Source organism: Plecotus auritus, assembly GCF_963455305.1.
Source record: "Plecotus auritus genome assembly, chromosome: 4".
Lineage (NCBI taxonomy): Eukaryota > Metazoa > Chordata > Mammalia > Chiroptera > Vespertilionidae > Plecotus > Plecotus auritus.
In genome coordinates this window covers 24,100,027-24,110,480 of record NC_137775.1, presented here as the reverse complement: position 1 = coordinate 24,110,480, position 10,454 = coordinate 24,100,027, and the positions used below count along the sequence as shown (strand labels likewise).

The 10,454-nt window shown below is 43.3% G+C and overlaps 1 protein-coding gene across 1 annotated transcript in view; it reads left to right on the top strand.

The window, feature by feature from the left end:
* Positions 1-687: 687 nt before the first annotated feature.
* The window catches only part of SLC2A12 (solute carrier family 2 member 12), a 61,853-nt gene continuing 52,086 nt past the window's right edge, over positions 688-10,454 (top strand). Inside the window, exon 1 of the mRNA XM_080663338.1 lies at positions 688-974. Coding sequence (XP_080519464.1) covers positions 860-974 — 115 coding nt within the window. The 5' untranslated portion in view covers positions 688-859. The remainder of the gene's footprint in view (positions 975-10,454) is intronic.

Genomic DNA, 10,454 nt, shown 5'->3' with positions numbered 1-10,454 from the left:
CACACACACACACACACACACGCGGGGCACTTAGCCTGGCCTCTCTGAGTGGGAAACACCCTCCTACAGTCAGTCTATCACACAACCTGGCAGAGACTTAGGGTTGGTTCCTCCTTAAAGACAACTGTGCATGAAGTAAACTGGATTACTTTGCTATCATCCCAGGGGATAAAAAAGTCCAAATAATCTATGCATTCTGAGTGTGTGTGTACCTGGTCTCCGGCCTTGATTGGTCTGACAGGCTTTGGAGAGGAAGAGTACATAGGCATTCACCTAGAGTAAAATCAGGTTGAAACCATTAAGATGTTTCATGGTTTGTGCAAACTGGTAAGTGTCATGACTCTTGGAATAACAACAGTCTTGCTGAAAATTTGACACACTTTCCCTTCTGGTGTGTGCTGGCATACAGTGTTCCTCTCTCTGCAAGACTAACTGATACCATCTGTGAGTGTTCTGGGCCCTCGCTCGCAGCCAGCGTTTGAATCTGCGCCTCTTTGCAAAGGTGCAGGAATCAAGCGCTGCCCCTAGCTAATGGCCACACTGGGTGTCTGAGCTCCCTTTCTTCCCCAGCCTTTGAACCCCCTGCGCCCGGCTCTGCCTTAGCAGGCAGGCGAAAACAGCGCTGGGAGACATGGCCCGCCCACTGCCTGTGATAGGCTGCCTGGAATAGCAACAGCCTGTGTCACCGAAAAGGGCAAAGCCTTCGGAAATAGAAACAAAGTTGGTCACAAATCACATTGGCTTGGCCCGAAGTTTTTTTTCACCTTCTTTAGCATGCGACCATGGGGAAAGTGACCACTGCTGTCACGGGGGGCAGTCGCGGTGGTTCGGTGCGGAGGGAAGGGCTGTAACTTCTGCCATGGTACCTGTTGAAAACACAGAGGGCCCCAGTCTGCTGAACCCGAAGGAGAGCCCAGCCGAGACAGATGGCTGCGACAGAGCCCGCGGCGGCCGGCATCCTCCCTGGGCCAGAGGTAAAGTGAGGCAGATGGGCTGAGATCGCATCTCGCTCGTGTGTGTGTGTGTGTGTGTGTGTGTGTGTGTGTGTGTGTGTACACGTGAGCGTGCTGGGTGCACGGAGAGAAGGGGACAGGATCTGGTGGAAGGAGTGACAAGGAGGTATAATGTGACAATTGAAGTTCCACAAATTGCTGAGCTGGGTCCCACCGATGGTGCTGACAATGTAAGGTGTAAATCTTTTTTTCATTTCTGGACGATTGACCGGCAAGACAGTCACGTGTAAACACACATGCACCCACACACAGGCATACACACGTTTTTTCATTTGTTGTCACAAATGGACATCTGTAACAAGTGGACCTTTTTAAATCTAAGTAGGCTTCATGAAGTTGTTAGTTACATAATCAATGAACACAACTTTGTTTTTAAGTCCCCAGCATCTGTTTGTACTGAATTAGAGCTTTATTCTATTCCGAGCCTAAAACCGCTGCTGACTTGCTCCTGCTTTCTTTAAACCCAGCCTTTTGAACTGAGGTTTAATATTTTTTTCTTCTGGAGGTGAAACTTGCAGAAGTTTTAATTCATTTCAGTTATCTTGGCTACACCAAAGATAACACCTTTCTTCACTTCCACAGGTACAATTCCCACACACATATTGCATACTTGTAGCTGCCTCATCCTATTCATTCAGTTTGTTCTCAAAAGAATAGAGACAAATGTAAATGAATGAAGTCAAACACAAATAATTCTTCCCTTCCTATTGCTTTCCTCAGCTCTGCTCCCCCTAACCATATAATACATCCCCAGGCCATACATTGGGATTTCATGAATAACCCCAAACCCCAAATGATACAAAAAGCATTCACCTTGGAATGGCTCTACATACTTACATTTGCATTGTGGGTTTGTCTGCTCTTGGAGTTCAAGCCAAGACCTCTCTCACAGAGGCACAGAGTGGCACCTCCTGGGGGGGCTGAGAAGCTGTCCTTCTTCCTTGTCCTGCTCCCTGCTCAGCCTTCTCCTGATTTCCCACTTCCAGTAAAAAATGAATAATATTTGAGGTCATCTTTCAATGGCCCAGTCCTCTCTTAAGCAAGGCTTTCTCTAAGGTGTGTTCTCCGGCTCCCGAGTCAAAGGGCAGGCAAGGGAAACTTGTATTTGGGGGTAAAGAGAAAGAGTTACAAAGTTCTCTCTGGACTTCTGCAAGATTGAGCTGAAGGGCAAGTTGAGGCTGTGACATCAACAAAAAGGTGATAATGATGACACAAAGAAGATGAAAAGAAACTTTTGCCTGGAGAGACATCCTCTGTAACTATTGAAAATTGATTATTTAATTTTGATATGGCTCTGAAAGCACAGTGGGCTCTGAATAGGTTAAATAAGGTAAGCTGTGTGTATATTTGCAAAGGTTGAATACATGCACAAAATGTAATTTAAAGTGCCACTGTTTGTTTTTGAAAAGAAATGATAAATGAATCAATACTATATATTATCTTTTATTGTGCAGAAGAGGAAGCCTAAATGTTTCCCTAAAAGTTTAAATTAATACAGCTTTGATTTGTGCTATATATGGTTTATATTTTGATTAATGCAAACCTCTTATTATTACTTTTGTAATTTCTTTCTAAGTTGTAAACATCTCTTGGTACCCAAAGGCAATTATACATACATACGTATATAATGAATGTGTAGTACAGACTCACTCTGTGGTTTTGACAAATTACTTAACCTTGGCTATTGGGATTATATTTTAGTTTGTCTGATGAAGATGTTGAGGCTTAATGAAATAATATTTGGAAAATATTCCTTTCGACTTTATATTTTTAAACGTCCACAGTTTCATTCAGAGTATTTAAAATATGCTTACTAATTATCATACTATTCCTGCATTTGAAGGCAGTAAGTTTTTCTCTGAGTTATACAGTCTAGGACGAGATACTGAAAAGTGAAACAAAACAGAAGCCCTAAGCTCTGTGACTGCACCCCTTAATGCTGTTACACACAATGAAAAGCATTGGCAGTTCTTCCTTGACCAAGCCCTCTTAAACTGGAAAAAAATGCTTTATTTCAATGACTAGAAGCTAATGAACTGAAATTCATTTTCGAAAATCTATGACACCAAGTGGGTACATTTTTAGTGAATTTTTCAGTGTTCGTAGGCATGTTATAATTGACTCTATAGGGCAGGGTTGAGCTCAGGCTGAAATCCTAGTGCTTAGAGCCAACAACAGATATAGGTGAAGTGAGAAACAGGGCCTTCTACAGCATCCCACCCAAGAAGGACATGAGGCCAGAAGATGTGTGGTTGGCCCAAGTACATGCAGTGGCTGGGGCAAAGCTGACTCTGGCCACCTCCGGCCTAGGTCCAATGCCTGTTCCTCCATCTCACACGCTGGGTCTGCCAGGCTCTTCTGATTTCATGATTCAAACAGAGGGCGAAGGTGAAGGTTTCCTTAAGCCCCTCTTTACCCCTCCCCCCCACCCCCAGCACTGCTTTTTCTTCTCAGATCTACCCTAAAGGTCCGAACCCAAGAACGATATTCACTGCATGGGTGCAGTTCCCAGCACTGCAGGTCCAGCTGCTGACACACTGGAGCCTTGATCCCTAGGACTGGACTCACTGATCCAGCAGAAAGGGCTGCACTTCATGCTAAGACCCTTCTAAATCCCAGATGCCACAGGCTGAGATTTAATAAATGCACACTTCGCTAATCAGATAAATACTCTAAGGCATTTTCAAATATTTTTAAAACTGTGAACTTTTTACGAATGGAAGCTGAGTAGTACATAAGATAAGTAAGCATGGCCCACCTCGTGGAAAGAGGGAGGTGGGGAGAGGAAGGCCCTGTGTCCTGGCTCTCTCACTGCCCCTCCCCTTTCTTATAGCCCTGAGCAGGCAGGCTCCTGGCTGGGGATCACACTGAGCAAACCGCAGGTCCATCACTACTCTGGTTAGGCAGGCCCCATTTCTCTGGTTGGGGCATATGTACTGTGCCCCTACTGAGTATTGGGCTCCCAGATTTAGCTTAACTGGCCTCTTGAATTCAGTCAGGCCCAGCTTTCTCAGGCTTCCTTGGGCAGCCCCAGGGAAAGTCTACTTGTTAGAGAGACTGGGGAGACTTTAGGGAACAAACTTATGCCCAGGGAAGAGGGTCAGGCCAACCAGCTTGACCTAATAACAAAGCTTTAAGTGTGAGAAGCAATGCTATCAATAGACCAGTCACTTTGGGAACCCAGGTAGGGGCCACTCCTAATTTCCAGGATTTCCATAAATTAAAAAATGAAGTGACAAAACCCATGGCAAAAATTATTATGTTTTTCATGGTGCAAAATACAGATCTTGTAACATAGAAACCCACACCTGAAACCTATATGAACATGCCAACCAATGTCACCGCAATAAATTTAAAAATCTCAGTGAAAAAGAAAAGGCAAAAAGTGGAAGTTTCTGAATCAATAAAGAGCATCTACAAAAAAAACCTATTGTGTTTTAAAAACCTATATTGAACAAACAAATGTGTGCTCACAATAACAGCAGATTGTTGTGTGTAGCCAGACATTCCCAAGGACGTGACAGGATTTATGGACATGTGAATTTATGAGAACGTACAGGCTCTTTTGTGTGGAAATACAACCAGATTTACAGATAACCATCTCCCCTTCCACTTCAGTCACTTATCTTTCTGTCACTGTACATTTAACCTCACTTGGAAATCACATCAAAGCTCTAAGCTCGAGGCTTTTGATGACTGCAAGGCCCGGGCAACTGGCTTCTCCAAGATCTAGGAAGGGAGAAGGCACTAACAAACATGGTGAGCTGTTTCAGCTCACCCAGATCTTTCTTTCTCTTTCTTTCTTTCTTTCTTTCTTTCTTTCTTTCTTTCTTTCTTTCTTTCTTTCTTTCTTCCTTTCTTCCTTTCTTCCTTTCTTCCTTTCTTCCTTTCTTCCTTTCTTCCTTTCTTCCTTTCTTCCTTTCTTCCTTTCTTCCTTTCTTAGAATGAGTGGCATTGATTTGCGTGGAATTAAATACCTGAGTTTCTGAGGTCCCCTCCCCCTCCGTCCAGCCAGGAAAGAAGTCCAGCTGGGTCGTTAGCAGAGCTGGATTAAAGCCCATGCTCACAGTTTTGGGTCCATGTTTGCACACTCCGGTCCAGCATCAGGCTAGCTTAGCTTGTGTTCGCAGCTGCAGTCCACCAGTCCATTGGGTATGGGGTCCACTTGGCCCATGGCTTCTGGGATGAACTGCCACTGCCCATTGCTGCCCTGGTTGCAAGCCTCCTTAGTGTGCATGTGAGGGAAGGAGGCGGGAGGGGGAAGAGTGGGGAAAGGCGCAGGTGTGATCTCAGGAGGGAGAGTGCACTGACTCACTCAGATCGTAAAGAGCTCTTGTTCCCCTTTAAGATTATGTCACCAAGAAGGGCAGAGAGGTTGCCACTTGGCACAGGCCACCTCTTGGCTGTCACAGCAGCAGCAGACACACATTGGTGGGAACCTGTGGTGGCAGGTCCTGGAAAACAAAGACAGGCCAAGGAGCCGCCAAGCAGTGCCGCTGCCCTGGATTGACTGAAATGAGCTGGCAGACACCAGTGTGCATGAGCTGCTTTTACAGTCAGTGTCTCCTCTGATAGGTCAGTGCCCTGTGCCAGCTGTTAATTATTTTAAACATTACGCTCCTATCAGTAAGATTGCCAGCAGGAGCTGAGGCCTAGAGATCCCAGGAACATGCCTGATGGTTGCTGATAGGACCCTAATGGGAGCATATTTCTTGTGAATTCTCAAGGGGTTACTTTCCAGTGGTCTAGATCTTATAGAAGCTGGTAAGAACAGAATTCAAAGTACAATGAATCCACCCTGGAGCTGCCTGAGGAAATTTCCATTTACAGGTAGATATCAAAGGTAAATCAGCTGATTTTAAAATGCAATTTTTAATTGCTGTAGCTGTGCAGGTTTATATTTCTTGTTCAAGAAGAGTTAGCTTTTAGATCTGGTTTTGTAGGTAGCATTTTCTCAACAAGAGGAACCCAAGTACTATTTAGCCTCAGGGTTGAAAGAGTTCTGAGAGCTCCAAACCTCCATTAGAGTGCAATTAACTTGGGCTTCTCCAGCCAAAGCAGCTATTTACTCAGATTTTATGAGCAAGAACTGGTTCTATAAGATTCTTAAATTGAGCGGAGTCTGGGCTCCCAGTTTCAGTTTTGCTGCTCATAAACAGTCTTCCCCAAGAGGATGAGTTATTGAATAAAGTAAGGGAATGAACGCCCTGTAAAAGAACACCAAGTCACGGTGATGAGAAAGAGGAAGCATTGGAATGGGCTTGTTTGCAAGGAATTATTTGACCTTTTGGGGGCAGAACAATAAAGTTTCCTCTTACCTTTCTAAGTTCTGGCTGGACTAATAAATTAGCAGGAAACAGATTAACAGGAGAAAATGATCACACTTATTACATATGTACATACAGGGGCCCCAAAAGAATATGAGACTAGAAGACAGATGAGGCAGGTGAGGCTTATATGCCATCTTCAGCTAAGGAGGGAGAAGGATCGTGTGGTTTGGGACATCATAGGGCAGGAAGGTAATTCAGATGCAGATGAAAAGCAAATGTTTGCTGGGCCACATTTAACAGTGGGACACAGAGAAGACTCTGATCCAAAGGGGCCTTGCTAGGTTCCTCTCTGTCTATCACACCTAGCTCATATTAAACTGTGGTTGGCTATGATGGTAGCTCTCTTCCTGGGTCAGGTCCTCTCTCTAAATCTTACTAGGCAGTTAGAAGGTCAAGGATTTCTTCACGCCCCGCCCCCCTCCCCCCTCCCGCCAGAGTCTTTTCTAAAAAATAACCAGCCTAAACAATCAATATTCCAAAAGGCATACTTTGGGGTACCAAACCCTTTTACCCCTCAGACTAAAGACCACATAAGAATTATTTCCCGTCCCATCTTCCCTCAAAAAGTACCCAATAATAGCTAAGGCACAAAACCTGAATCCCTCTCCCACCCCTAATGCTTCCCAGCTGAAACTTTGACTCAACTATATTCTGTTTACAGTAAATCATACATTCATATGGGTGTTTTTTTTTTCTATTTTATTTTGGCTCAATGGTATCATTTTCCTTCTTATGTCACAGCACACTCATTTATGCATGTGCTAACTGGCTATGTCTCAGTGATATACTAATTTCTTTTATACAATTTAAGTAGAAGTAATAATAAGAGTTAAGGTAACTTATCATGTTATTCTAATTTTAGGAGGTTTCCTTCTTTTTCAACAATGACTCACTTTATATTGTTGTGCCAAAATATCAGGGAGAAAAAATGCAATCTTTTATGAGTGTTTTTTTCCTTGAGTAAATCAAATGTAATTTACCTTTAAACTGCTATATCTCGTTGCCCTTGGAAACACTTGTTTCTTAGAAACACATGTGACTCAGGTCTGCCTGGCATTATTAGACTCTGGGAGTGTTAACTATGTCTGTATTATTTTACCCAAAATGTTGTGCTCCTGCACACATCTGTTGCCACACTTTGTGGAAGTTGAAGTCAGGAGCTATGTGCAATGCTAACTTAGTAATCTGCCCGAAATGCTATCTCAGCCTCAGGTGTGCAAGGCTTTATAAGAATAGGGGTGAAAGTTGCAATTAGAATCAATTTGAACAGTGAGAGAGCATTCCCAAGCTGAAAAAAAAAATGTTTTATTTCCATTGGGAAACAAAACTGTAGAAACCCCAAGACAAAATTACAGGTAAAATGTCCCATGCTATAGGCCCAATTATGCAGGTACTGCCAAAAACAAAGGAATTCAAGGATTTATAAAAAGGCATAATTGTTGTGCTGGATACAAGTATCACTTTACATTCGTTGCTATCAGTAAGAGAGACTATTTCAAAGTTTTATTTCCCTGTTATAGGATTTACCCCATTGTTGAGACTACACAAATCTTTGTTGAAGATTGTGAGCCAAGAACTTCCATTAATATTTTCACTTCTTATCTTTATAATAATCCAATGAGATAGTATTACCCCCATTTCACAGATAAGGAAACTGAGACAGAGAGAGCAACAGCCATGCACCGGGTACTCTTCTATCTCATTTATTCTCATAACAACTTTATAATGTAGGTAATATAATTACCTTTATTTTAGGAATGAGGACACAGAGGAACAGGAAAGTTAAGAGACACATCAACGTCTAGCTGGAAACTAATCAGGTTCTGATTCCAGACTGTTCCTTCACCATTAAGCCCAGGTGACTCCTAGAGAGAAGCAAAGTGACTTACTCCAGGTAGTACAGAAATCTGAACTTCAGTATCCTAAATCCAATCTAGGGTTTTTCTCTCTTGACCAACCATCCAGCACTAATGTCTTTAACTCCTGCTCTGTTCTGTGATCTGACCTGTGAATTCAGTACCCAGGTACACTCGTTTCAGAACTTTATTGAGTTCTAGTTTAGCTAGTTTCCTAATTTTACATGTAACGAACGTGTCTTCTTCTATAAGATTACAAGTTCCCAGATAAAATGTGTTTTCTTGGATCTATCAGAGCTCTGAGTTAACCCTACATAAAACGCAAGCATGGGGGTAATATAAAATAGGGCAGTAGCCTGGCTGACATGGCTCAGTGGTTGAGTGTCGACCTGTGAACCAGGAGGTTACGGTTCGATTCCTGGTCAACGCACATGCCCAAGTTGTGGGCTCGATCCCCAGTGTGGGGTGTGTAGGAGGCAGCCAATCAATGACTCTTCCCCATCATTGATGTTTCTATCTCTCTCTCCCTCTCCCTTCCTCTCTGGAATCAATAAAAATAAATTTAAAAATAAATAAAATAAAATGGGGCAGTAAAATGTTAGATTTCTAGACTCTCACTGTGCATCCCTCGTTGAAAGAATTTTCACCAACTAGAGAAAGAGATGTTTCATAGCCCCTTAGAAACACTGCTTTAGAGGGAAGTTTTGTTTCACAGTGCAATTCTTCCATCCTGTCTTGTCGTTATTATTTCTCTTTCTGTATCTCTTCAGGGGTTACAATTTCTAAGATTCCAGCAACTTTGGGCTAGATGGGAAAGACAGTGTTCGTTGCATTTTGGGACGTGAAATCAGTGTAAGAAAGGGCAAAGCCTAGAGGAGCCACTGGAATGTGCATTCTAGAAGTTGTAGTTTTTCATGTGCTATTTTTGACAAGCAAAGGACCTACAGGCTGCTTTAAATAATGCAGGAATAATGTCCCTTAGTCACAGTTAGGGGACCCCCCCAAATTTTTTCTGAGTCCAATGGAGTCACACCAGAAAAATAACTTCTAAATGTCAGAAATTTGGCTAGTAACTGTGCACAGCAATTGCTCCTCCAGGTCTGACTAAGAGAAGCTTGCAACTGCAACTGGGCAGCTCGAATGAGGTCAGACACTGCCAGCCTAACAGCTGTTGAAACTCCCTTCTGATTTTCTACCTTTCCTACCTGGGAGCTAAAAGATTCAGATACTCACTTCTCGGCCTCTCTTGCAGCTAAGTTTGACCACAGATCCCACTGATTCAGGTTAATGAGACATTGGGATGACCTTGTAGGGGAAGAAAAAATGTTTTCCTCAATCCTTTTAGGGTCCCATGCTGGATCTGAAGATTAAATTGACAAAGACAGATAAACAGGAGAAAATCAACCAAGTTTCTTTAATACAAGTTTTACGAGATATGGGAGTCTTCATAAGGAAGTGGAGACCCAAAGAAATTGTTGAACCTGAGTATTTTTATGCCAGGTTTGGTGTAGAAATATGATAGGTGAGGGAGTATGAGATAACTGTAGTAAACTGGGAGAAATTTAACAAGACCAGTTTATTTGGATTCCTCTTGGCTTCTTTTTGGAGATAAGATCATTCCTTTTTTCCTAGTATAGGGAGGGCACTTCTTACAGGGTTTTATGACCTGCTTCAGGGGGAAGAGTGAGGGGAAGGCCAGAGGGACCCTCCTGCTTCTTAAACTCCTTCAGCTAAAAATATCCAATATGATGAAGCCAAGATGGCGGCATAAGTAAACACCTAAACTGCTGCCTCGCACAACAATTTCAAAACTACAACTAAAAGACAAAACGGACATTATCCAGAACCACAGGAAGGCTGGCTGAGTGGAAATTCTACAACTAGAAGGAAAGAGAAAAGCACATTGAGACTCAGAGGAGCTGCAGGAGGCAGAGGTACTGAGATGCGCACGCACCAAGAGGACTGGCAACTGAGTGCGTGGCTGGCTTTCTCGAGTGGGAGGGAGACAAAAACTCCCGACTGCGCTGAACTCCAGTTCTGGGTGAGACTCTGGCGACGCAGACTCATACGGGGTGAAACTGGACTGTCAGGAAAGAGAAAAGCACACTGAGACTCAGAGGAACTGTGGAAGGCAGAGGTACCGAAGCGCACACGTGCACATGCAGAGAGGGCAGGCAACTGAATATGCAGCTGGCTTTCTCAAGTGGGAGGGAGACAAAAGCTCCCGACTGCACTGAACTCCAGTTCCAGGCGAG